The sequence below is a fragment of the Sander lucioperca genome, chromosome 1, assembly GCF_008315115.2.
Source record: "Sander lucioperca isolate FBNREF2018 chromosome 1, SLUC_FBN_1.2, whole genome shotgun sequence".
Taxonomy (NCBI): domain Eukaryota; kingdom Metazoa; phylum Chordata; class Actinopteri; order Perciformes; family Percidae; genus Sander; species Sander lucioperca.
In genome coordinates this window covers 25,751,799-25,764,212 of record NC_050173.1, presented here as the reverse complement: position 1 = coordinate 25,764,212, position 12,414 = coordinate 25,751,799, and the positions used below count along the sequence as shown (strand labels likewise).

The 12,414-nt window shown below is 40.6% G+C and overlaps 1 protein-coding gene across 3 annotated transcripts in view; it reads right to left on the bottom strand.

The window, feature by feature from the left end:
- Window positions 1-12,414, bottom strand: part of slit3 (slit homolog 3 (Drosophila)) — a 255,991-nt gene that overhangs the window by 56,760 nt on the left and 186,817 nt on the right. For all 3 annotated transcript variants that reach the window (XM_036001165.1, XM_036001156.1, XM_036001162.1), the window contains 7 exons: window positions 10,305-10,468; window positions 8,965-9,109; window positions 5,599-5,670; window positions 4,741-4,812; window positions 3,771-3,842; window positions 1,096-1,239; window positions 118-281 (listed from right to left, as the gene is read on the bottom strand). In XM_036001165.1, coding sequence (XP_035857058.1) covers window positions 118-281; window positions 1,096-1,239; window positions 3,771-3,842; window positions 4,741-4,812; window positions 5,599-5,670; window positions 8,965-9,109; window positions 10,305-10,468 — 833 coding nt within the window. The remainder of the gene's footprint in view (window positions 1-117; window positions 282-1,095; window positions 1,240-3,770; window positions 3,843-4,740; window positions 4,813-5,598; window positions 5,671-8,964; window positions 9,110-10,304; window positions 10,469-12,414) is intronic.

The following is a 12,414-nucleotide window of genomic DNA, read 5'->3' as shown; positions in this document are numbered from 1 at the left end:
CACTGATCAAGCTAAGATGACTGTGATGATTTTCCAAATATTTTGTGTGATTTTTGTTTCATCTGCTGTTGCATGTTTGCTTGTGTCTAGTTGTGTCTGTGTGAACTCATCTCCTACCTGTGCACCTGAACTTCTTGCCTTTAACCTGGCTGATGCGCTTGTTGGCCAATCTTCTGGGGTGGCTGCAACGCGCTCCACTGGTCTCAATAGGGTTGTCAAACAGGTAGTCTGCCAGCCACTTCAGGTGACAGTCGCACATAAAGGGATTCTGGGCCAGATGACTGAGAGGGAGAGAGAAAGATGAGGACAGCACAGTTACTTCAGTTGCCTCAGTTGTCATGTGTTTTAGTAATACTTTGCAACATTTTGCGACTCTTCTAATAGCTGAATGATACAAAATATTCCTGATTCCTAAAAACCTATCAAAGCTTTTACATTTGTTGATCCAAACTGTTGATGCTGGTGTCTTTCCTTGGCAAAAATCCTCTAGCATACAGTGAGGTATTTTTATGTTTCAAGCAGCAGAAACAGTGATTAGAACGAACAACTGTACAGTTATCATTAACACCAATAGCCTTAATTGATTAACCAGAGAAAAGAAAAAGCACCACATACAGATACTTTAAATCAATCAAAAGGAAAACTTTTAAAGGAAAAAGTTTTTTGTACACACCGCTTGTTTAACAAGCAATCTAAACATCACAGTGATGAATGTGTAGTCCTAAGTATGTTGGCCTCTTCCCTCTGTCTGTCTGGATAATCTTTAAAGATCAATGTATAACTAAATGGGTCAAAACTAGGGCTGCAATGAATGATTATTTCAATTATCTTTTAATAGGTTTGATTAATAGTTTTGTCCATGAAATGTTAGTTAAAAAAATAGGCTAGTTAAATTAACTAGCTTTGTCCAACACTTTTAAATATATTCAATTAACTGTTATATATTACAACGAAAAACTAGCTAGGCCCTGAAATATGGCATTTTCTAATGAAAAACTACAGAAACGATAAACCAATTATCAAAATAGTTACAGATTAATTTAAATTATTGCAGCTGGGTTAATGAAAAACTCCTAAAAACCTGACAATACTTACAGAGTCTTGATGGAGCGCAGAGGGGCGAACAGTCCTTTGCTGATTGTTTGCAGTTTGTTGTCGTACAGCGACAGCAGGTTGAGGTTCTGCAGGTCTTGGAAGGTGTTGACTCTCAAACAGTTAATTTTGTTGGCATTCAGCAGCCTGGAACACAAGCAACAGCCATTTGTATTTGTTTTACTTATTTAGTTCATGTATTATCTCTGTGCACAACACAAACAAAACATAAACGCATAATTTGTTTTTCCCAGATGCATCTCTACTGCAAAACCACTACTTTTCTCCTTTTCTTCTTCTCCCTCTTTCTTCCCCAGTCCCTCCCTATAGCCTTTTTCGACCCTCTCCACACAGTCATGATAAAATATCTTGTTTTGATGGGAGAGACAGAAGGTGAGGGGGAAAAAGGAAAAATAGAGGAAGAGAGGAGATAGAAAAATGGGGATGGCTCACTCGAGACAGTGAAGGGACAAGCAAAATTTTGAAAAAGTAATTTTGAGTGACACAGATACAGAATTAAGTGAAAGAGGCTGGCAAGCAAAATGGAGGAGAGTGAGAAAGGGAAATGAGTAATGTGATAGAGGGATTAGGTAAATGACAGGAAAGGTTTGCACCTCCACCCTTTCCTCCATCTCTCTCTTCCATATCTGCACTTCATTAGCTAATATAGCCAAGTTGACCGCTTTCTGCCTGTACATACTTCTACCTTTCGTTTTTCCACCTCTTTTCAGTCTCATTCTCGATCTGTTTACTCTTTTATCACACAAACACTCTTTTCTGTCATTCTTTGTCCCTCTCACACTCTTCACTCTTTCTCCTCTCTTTCTTTATCTGACTGGTGACTAACTCGGTGCTTGCTCGGTACAGCAGCTCAGCCTAATCATCTCAAGTCATCCTAACGAATGGCTATACTGGCACAACCCGCGTATACACACACACACACACACACACACACACACACACACACACACACACACACTTATAGGCAGATACACACTTATAGGCAGATACACGCACACACATGCTGCTCTGCGACATATCCCCGCCTCATTAGACAGCTCACAGGGGGAACTAATTTCTTGAAACTGCACCAGTAAAACAAAGCAGCACAGACAATATAAACAGCAGACCGGTTGCTATACAAAGCAATAAACACATCTTTGTCATGGAAGCTTGACATACTGCTTTATTCACCAGACTCCCCCAATTATTACAGTATATGGGAGAATACTAGCATCTTGAAATTCCTGACAAACTCAAGCTTTTCTTCTGTCAGTGGCGAAATACTAAAAGACGTATTCCCTCCCAACGCTTGCTGAGCGAGGGGCAACACCCGCAGGCAGTGTCTTTGTGGGGTTGACCAATAATGTGGCAAGACATGAGAGGTAAATGCTTTTCCAATCAGGAGATAATGAATGTTAATGTCACCTTATATACACTAATTTCATCTCTATCTCACTAAGTTTTCTTCACTTTCTTTTCTAATTGTATCTGCATTTATATGTTTCTCCATATCTGTCGTCTCTCTCTCTCTCTCTCTCTCTCTCTCTCTCTCTCTCTCTCTCTCACTATGCACCATGCATCCCAATGATCCACCTAAGCCTGTAAAAGGTGTTTGTGGGTTAGATTCACTCATCGTCATTCTCTTTGCTTCGCTTCACTTTACGATGGAAAAGCCCAGAACATTAGCTGTTTCTGCAGTGGGCTGCGGTATTTGCAAGGACCATATGCCACATAGAGTACCAATGTAGCTGTTATAGGAGTCTAAATTTTTACTGCATGCTGAACCACTGCTGCAATTTGAACTTGTGCCCATGAGGAATTATTCACAATTAATAGTATTCCTCCTAGTAGACACTAAATGTTAGAAAAACCTTTACAATTTTTATTACAGTGCATCAATTTGGTTCATGTTGATCATTTAAGAAATACTTTTCTGTATACACACAGACACACACACACACACACACACACACACACACACACACACACACACACACACACACAATGCAGGACAGATGGAGGGTTAATGCATGAAAAGGGGATTCTACTATAGTTGCTACTGTGTAATAGTGATGGTTATCAAGATATTCTCTTCCTCATAAAATTACCACCACACTGTATATTGAAGCACATAAAATTGGGTATATTGAAGCACATAAAATTGGCCTTAGCTGTGATCATGGTACAAGGGTAATGTACTGTGGTTATGACTCTCTGATGCCATGTCACCAAATTATCTTAATCAGGGAACATTAAGTACAACACTAAACACAAATACAGCCCAACCTTCTAACCATTATGATGCCCCAGTTGGAGCCAACAAAACGGCAATATTAAGGATAAAAAGAATCTAATGCATACTGTAAATTATGCTACACAGCAGTTATATTCCTTGCTGATAAATCACATGCAATAATAGCATTTGAGTGTGTAGGCTGTTTTTTATTTTAAATTTCACGTTTATTGGTTGCCAATTCATCCATTTTCTAAAGGAAACTGGACCAGACTCACACAAATCCACGACAATACAGTGTTACCAGGGTAGTTCATACCATATTTATGTGTATGATATTATTTTATTTACTGAATGTAATGCATTTCATTGTTTTGTGGGGGGGACCACACACATTCACACAGGTACACACATAACAACAGACCACACAGACAGTACTTACAGTAGCTGCAGGGAAACCAGTCCATCAAACAATCCCTTGGGCAGCTCTGTGATCTTGTTGCCGTACAACACCCTGCACAGGAGAGTCAAAACAACATAATTTAGGTTACAGTGTTTACAAGGCTGTCCTTACATGTTGAGACTCATGTGGTCTAAAGCCGGCTGTGAAGCACAGTAAATACTTTGTTGTTTTGTGTACATAATTCCTGCTCTATGCTCGGAATGAAAAAGCTGTCACGCGCACCTAGTTGGAAAAACTATTTTTAGGACAAGAATGTGTGTGTTACAAGTGTTACAATCAAAGAGGGAAGTTGTCTGTTCCAGTGCAGTGCAATTTCTAACTTTTTTTGTCATTTCGGCACTACCTGTAAGTCTTTTCTCCCTAAGCACACACCGTTGGACCATTTATCTTATTTGATCACTGAAAACTGAAATCATGATAGAGATGTGCAATTTAATTCACTTGAGCAATTTTATACTTTGCTATCACGCCTCAGCTAGCCTCAGAAGTCACAGAAGTCGAGCCTCTCAGTGACATTCCTGTTCAACTGACTCGGTGTGTGTGTGTGTGTGTGTTTACCAGAGTTCACCTTGTCTACCCCTTCTTGTCTGTCTGTCTCATTTTCATGCTCCAGATTGATTTAAATTAAACTGTCCTTCATGTTCTTATCACATTCACCCTCAGACACACACACACACACACACACACACACACACACACACACACGCACACACACACACACACACACACACACACACACACACAAGCAAATACAAAGAGTGGTCCAGTAGTCCAACATCGACAGCAACATACAAACATTTTTATTTGCTAAATGTCCTGAAACGCAGTTACTTCGCTGTCTGGATATGTGTGTGTGTGTGTGTGTGTGTGTGTGTGTGTGTGTGTGTGTGTGTGTGTGTGTGTGTGTGTGTGTGAGTGTGTGTGTTGCATGTTCGTGTGTCATACTTACAGTGAGGTGAGTGAGCGGAGGCCGCTGAAAGCGTCATCAGCAATGTCAGAAATCTGGTTCTTACTCAAGTCACTGGGGGGAGAGAGAGAGGAGATAACTGCATTACTGTAATACACAGTAATGGGGTTCATTCTCTGTGTCCTAGAACTGTCTGACAAATGATCATGGGAGAATACATCAGCAGAGGTCAAGGCAAGGGGACAGGAATAAAAAGAGGAAAGTAAAAAGGGCTGAATGTATAAGTCAATGAGAGAGAGGGAGTGATGGACAGAGTGAGGGAAAGAAGTGAAGCGTCAGGAGAGAGAGAGTGGAAGAGAGAGAGAAACTGGAAGCAGTGGCATGTTAAGTGCAGTTCGTGTCATTTACTTCCACCGCTGTAAGATATATTATTTAACACTTCTGTGGAGGTTAAAACTCCACACACCCTGTGTGCGTGCGTGTGTGTGTGTGTGTGTGTGTGTGTGTGTGTGTGTGGGTGGGTGGGTGGCTGGGCGGCTAACCTTACAACCTTGCACAAGTCTGCCAGTGTGGCATTTTCAGCAATTTGCATTATAAGGTCATTTTTCACCCGTGAATTTTATGTATGTGGGTGTATGTAAAAGAGATAAGAAGAGATGAACTGTGTGAGAGTATGTGTGTGTTTGTGTGTGTGTGGGCATGCTGGTTTGGACTTCAGATTAATATGAATATGCCCTCCTTTCAACTATAGCTCACAGTATATGTTATAGACATCAGTAACTCATTATGCGTCTAATGAGTTAATTGCAGTTGTTAATTGTATGATTGCCAACTGTGTGCATGTGTACATGTGTGTGTGTGGTTGAGACTGTGTATGCAGTTTTAGCCAGACAGACTTACATCCTCTTGAGTTTCTTGTAGGCAGAAAAGGCTCCTGCTGGGACACTTTTAATTAAGTTCTGTTCCAAGCGACTGAGAGAGAGAGAGAGAGAGAGAGAGAGAGAGAGAGAGAGAGAGAGAGAGAGAGAGAGAAAAGGGAGGGGGGTGAGAAAATAGGGAGTTAGATGATCTTTAACAATCCCTTTTTATTAATTCAACAAGCACATTACCCCTAAAACATACAATGAGACAATTAGAATTAAACTTCAACATTAGATTATAAATGAATTGTATTGCCTTTTGATGCTGAATTTTCCCAAGGACAGAAAATAAATTGGGTATCATGAAGTCCTGTTTACCGCACAACCTCAGTCAAGCACAAGTGCACAAAAAGACCAAAAGGTGGCTGTTCCAATCAACATCTACACAATATTTCTGCAGGTCGGTCATCGCTTTGCAGCAGGGGCCAGTCAAGGTCACTGAGAAACGTTGAGTTGAATTTTGAAGCTCAGCAGAGCTTACATGGGACCAACATGAGAATCACAGCAAGCAAAAGCTGGACTAGGGACCATAATTGTTCAGTAAAACTCTGGTCAAAAGTATTCATTAGGTGCAGCGATGTACATAAATGTTACCAATGGCAGAGACCGACAACTAGCTAACTGGCAACATCAAACTTGCTGTCACTCAACCACAGTAAAATACAGGTTTCAGTGCACAATTTGCACATGGGGCAATTGGTTTAACTGTAACTGACAGCAGTACATTAACAATTTTTTATTATCAATCATAATTTCTCATATTCTTGTATTTGAATATTTCATATACTCCTTTGATGGAGACACAACACTCTTCTTAAGATGCAGTCAGACTGTATTTGTGAACACATTAGATTCCTCAACTTTTTCAGGCTAAGGGCCAAAGGGAATTTATTACATCTCTTTCTCTGGCAGATTGCAGACTCATTACACCATTCTGGTAGTGTTCTATCTATTATAATGCGGGGAACCATCAGAACTAGGCACAAAGCCCTCTTTTGGGGAAATGTACTGTAGTTTAGTTTCTGCTCTCCTGATGGTCTAGGCAACACATTTATCTATGTAGCTCATGCTTTCTTCATCTCGCCTTGTGACTGTGATGGAAAAGGAGGGAAGGAAGTAGAAATGGAGAGGAGTCAAAGGAGGAGATGAGAATAAAAGGTCATGGTGTGTAGCACGAAATTAGAGAAAATGAAAGAAAGAAGTGGGAAATTAGGACAATGGAGAAATCAGAGGAGTGGCAAACGAGTGGACAACAGAGGAGAGAAAAACTCGAGAGGAGAAGGAGGAGGATGCAGTGAGGTCCCAAGGCCAGCCACAGGGTCAGCTGTCAGAATGATAAATGGGAACTAATCCACCCTTCTTCTTCCTCTCCTCCTCCTCTTCAGACCCCACCCTGTCCTGCTCTTGACCTCCACTTTCCATCCCTCTCTTTTCCTTTTCTTTACTATTCGCCCTTGATAGAAATGGTGAGGTGATGGTGGGGGGGATTGCTATGTGTGTATACATGTGGATCAATCAATCAATCAATCTATCTATCTATCTATCTATCTATCTATCTATCTATCTATTGTATCAGTGTTTGTCTTTAACCACTGTTAGTCACTTTGCAGTAAATACAACCAATATACTTCATGACATTTACACCAAGTTTACACCCACTTGTGACTGCCACCCTGTAACTGTGTTTTTAAAATGAAACGCGTACGTGGTCCTGACTTTGAATGCAACACAACCCTTACAGGTGTCTGTTTCTTGGCTCATGTCCCATTCTAAATCCCCACACCTCAAGCCCCTGGCAAGCCGCAACACCTTACTTCTACTGAGGGGTCAAAACAAATCAAGGATGTACTGATATTGACAGAGACAATCTACACACACAACAAGTAACAAATTATATATGGGGGGTTTAAAACAAGGTTGAGTCAAAGACATTTAGAGGCTCAATATCAAAGGATGTATTAAAGGAAATATATTTTAAGAGGCAATATAAAAAATCTATAAGGTGAGGCGGCGATTAAAGTAAATGGCAACTGAAACAGGAGATGGGTTTGGCAGGCAAGCATGTTCACAATGGGATGAGTGTGTGCAGACACACACACACACACACACACACACACACACACACACACAGTTGATGTTCTAATGAAGTTAAACACCTTGAGACAAACCTGTTTTGTTAAATTGCTTTATGAATGTATTTGACTTGAAGAGACAGACAGACACACACACACACACACACACACACACACACACACACACACACCCTATTGGTGGAATGACAATACATCATCCTATTATACTCTATTGTTTCTGGCTGCAGCAACAACATTTATTAAAATGGATCAAATGCTAATTCTGTTTGTGTGTGTCTCCAAGATTTACAGTAATCAGATATGTTATGGTGCCTGTGGCACTGCATGTAGGTGTGTGTGCTTGACCTTCCCAGAATGTGAGTGTACCTGTAATTTGTGCTGTAGTACGTACTTTGTTTGCGCATATAAAACTGGTGTGTCTGCACATTTGTGTGTACATTGGTGTGCATGTGCGTGTGAATTTATTACTTATGCTGGGGAGGTATAGTGATATTGGCATAGCATTGCGGGGGAGAATACTCCCTTACTCAAAGAGCAATCAACCAGCTGTCCTCTGTACGAACAAACAGGGTACAATGATCAATACGGATATTAAACACGTCCCACTGTGGTGTATGTGTGTGTTTAAATGTGTGTAAGAGACAGAAAGGAGGAGGGAGATAGAAGAGGAGGCAAAGTGTATGAGTATGTAAAAAAAAGGTTTTGCTGCAATCTCAAACAAGATACCATTGCAAAACTCACAGTCTGCCACAGATTGGGTTACATGTAAGGTCTAGTTCATGGTGAAGAAGCGTCAAAGCATTTAAAGCTCACAGTGAAACTGAGTGTGCTGTGTGTTTGTGAGTAAAAGTGTGTGTGTGTGTGTGTGTGTGTGTGTGTGTGTGTGTGTGTGTGTGTGTGTGTGTGTGTGTGTGTCAAAGTGGATATTGCTATTTTTAATCTTATAAATAGTTCAAAATGCCTCCTTCAGTAGACTAGAACAGCATTCCTCAACCTAACCTTTTTCAGTCAGGGCACCCTTTAAAGATATGCAAAATCTCAAGTCATCTCAGTCTAAAATGTGTTAAAAATATGGTATATGGTATATGGTTTATGGTATACCAGAATACAGTTTTCAATAGGTCAACACATGATAAATATACTCAACTAACAAAATTACAAGTGTGAAAAGACATTTAAAGGTAACATAAATGATGTGTAAAATGTGCTTTGCATGTCACACGTAGCATTTAAGTAAAATAAAGCAGTCTTACATTTCCACGATGCCCTCAGGGAGGTTAGCTGGTATTTCAGTGAGGCCTTTACGACGACAGTCCACAATGTTGTTGTTACAGCTGCAGCTGGGTGGACACACGGCTACCAGAGGAACACAAGCCCTCGACTCTGTCTGTGCTGGACCTGTAGACAGCAATATACAGATTTCATATAAAACATCAAACAGAGATTGGCTTTAATTTGTTTGAATATGACATAGCTTTTGTTGGTCTGTTGGAGAATAGGAGATTCCTCCATGCCTGCAGCTACATTTACTTTCCATCTACTACTATACATTCTGCAATCAGACGTTTGCTTCTGTTTTATTCCTTAAATTATTTATCTTATCCCAGTTCTTTTCAATGAGATTAGAGTCAGCTTCAGGGGGGAGTTTTAGTGTCCCATGAGGGTCTTCGTGTTGTTCCAAAACCATTTGCATTTTACAAGGAATAAAATTATTTGAGGAATACATGCTATTTTTTGGTAAGAAACACAAAGAAATTGCGATAAAAAATGAATATTAGTACTTAATATCATCTGGTGACAGTATGTATGTTGATGAAATGGTAGAAAATATCTCTCTCTATGGTTATAAAGAGACAGGAAGATGACATAGAAAAGGAGGAAGAAAAAAAAAGAAAAAAAATGGAGGGATAAAGAGCAGTAAGAGGAGGTCTGCCATGGAGCATGTAGGCAGAAAAGACAAGGCAAAAGGCTAATAAAGAGAGCACAGCCTGACAGTCTATTAGAACAGAGAGCTGAATCAGAGGCCTATAAACAGTGCCTATACTATCTGCAGATAACACAACTGTTCTTATACTGGCCTTTTAGCTGATTACGCACTACATGGTGTAATTCATTCAGTGCTATAAACTCAATGCTGAGCTGTCTGTAGATGATAACAACGCTGCCTGTAATAATGGCCTTTATGTTTATTACATTGTAGACCTCTAGGTCAAAGAGTCTCTACTGTCAACGGCACTAGATTTAATCGGGAACTTCCACTTGAATCCACTCATATTTGTATCTGTATTGCTGAATAGTTCTAGGTCAAACATTACTTTAGAGGCTCAATTTTAGGTAATATAGTTCATTTCAATGTTGCTGCAATGGAGTGAAAAACGGGTGGCTTTTGTTCAAAAATATTTTCAGTGGTTTTGTTCCAGAGCCAATTTAAAAGAAGTGTTGGGTGAAACTAAAATCATGCCTTTTTATTACCATCTTCACATAAGAAAGATGCCACAATAAGCACTAGAAAGGTGCTTCTGTGTGTCCTTCAGCCATGCTCTTTGATATGTAATTGAATATTGTTTGTATGTGTGTATGAATGTCAGCTCACCATTGCAGACAAAATCCTTCTTCTGCACATCTGGGACATTGAGGCCCCTCATGTGGGCGGGGGCCATGCATTGGGTGAAAGGAGCCAAGCCCCGTCTGGCTCTGAGCCAATCAGAGAGCCAGGACAGGTGGCAGTCACAGTGGAGGTTGTTAGAGTGCAGACGCCTGAGAGAGATGGAGAAAGGAATTAGTCTGAGTAAGTGAAATTAACACAATAAATTATTCATTATCCTTTCTGAAATGTGCACTTTCTAGAGGCAAAAGTCTCTCAAAAAGTCTATGAAGGTAAACTGAGTACAACAGCTCAGTTAGAGCAAATGTATTTGAGACGGCATTCAAATTTGTGTCAAATTTTTCACACAGCTTACATCGTTAGCCAGGATTGTGAGGCTGTTGCTTAGGTGAAACACACGCACGCACGCACGCACGCACGCACACACACACACACACACACACACACACACGTAGAGCGTGGCACTATCTTTGTGGGGACCCGTCATTGACATAATGCATTCCCTAGCCCCTTACCCTAACCTTAACCATCACAACTAAACCTTAACCTTTACCCTCACCCTAACCATAACCTAATTATATCCCAAATCCTAAAACCAAGTCTTAACCCTCAAACAGCCCTTTACATTTGTTGGGTTCAGCATTTTGGCCCCACAAAGCTGTCCGGACCCCACAAGTATACTGTATTCACACACACACACACACACACACACACACACACACACACACACACACAAACAAACAGGCACTCACACAAACAGAGTAATATCCTCAACTCTCATTTCCCCAACGTCTGTGGCAATATGACTCCTTTTGGAGGGAGGACACAAGGCTAAATCACAATCTATTCAGAAAAACAGAGAGAAATCGAGACACAAAAAGATAGAGACAAAGGTGGGAAAGAATAGAGTAAAGGAAAGTTTCAGTGGACACAAAGAATGAAAATGTGAAAGACATTAATACAAAGAGAGAAATGGAATAAAAAAATGAGCAAGAGGAGAAATAATGGAGCAAATAAACAAATTGAGTTTTTTTTTCAGTATTCAGTGTTTTTGGTTATTTTGTCTTGATTTCATAGTGGCTAGCTACAGTAAGAGTGACCGGAAATGTTATTACATGGGATGCGTCTTAGATCCCTGAACCTCTAGATCCTTTCTTTTTAAATTTCACCTGTAGCATTAATTGAATGCTACAACTCAAAATAGATCGCATCAGGTGCTGTTTCTCTGAGACTCTCTACGGGCTGCACTGGTTGGATTTGACACCTTAAAAAAGGAGAGAGAGAGAGAGAGAGAGAGAGAGAGAGAGAGGAAGGAGGGCGGATGAACAGCAGAATGTCTTGTCAGCGTATTATATGCCAGCCGGGATATCTAGCCTTTCAGAAGACAGGCTCCCTTTGTAATAAAGCAGAGGACAAATCCTGTTATGGAACAGAGATGGGCTCATTGATGCTAGCAGCGGGGGCAGTGGGTTTTAATACCGCTCTCCCATTATAAATCCAGTTTATAGTCAAACCCCCGCATGGAGATAGCCACGTCCCGGCCCACCCCTGGCTCAGCCTTAATTACTGACAAGTAGGATTAAAACACAGGGGAGAATGGGAAGAGGCAGGGGGTTTGGAGAGTGTGCTGTGTTTGTGTGTGTGTGTGTGTGTGTGTGTGTGTGTGTGTGTGTGTGTGTGTGTGTGTCTGGACTGTATTTGAATGTAGCTGTAAGTCAGTGATAGCGATTGTTGGGCTTAATGGTTGGGGGTGACTAAGGACATTGTGCATGGCGTTTCTGTGAATGTGTGTGTGTGTGTGTGTGTGTGTGTGTGTGTGTGTGTTTGGTATGTGTGTTTGTCTCTGTGTGTGTTTATTCTTAGTATTTGCTCCAGAGGGTTACAGTGCATACACACACAGATAGAAGCAGTGGGATTTCTAATCTTTTCATTGGTTTAAGTTTCTGAATGAGCGACACCATGAGGTGATATCATTACTGCTAATAGAATAGATTGAATTCTGCAGAAAAAGAGAGAAAAGGGAGAGGAAGAGAAGGGAGGGAAGAGGAAAAGATGAATGGAGAAAAAGAGAATGAGAAGAATGAAAAAATTAACTGAA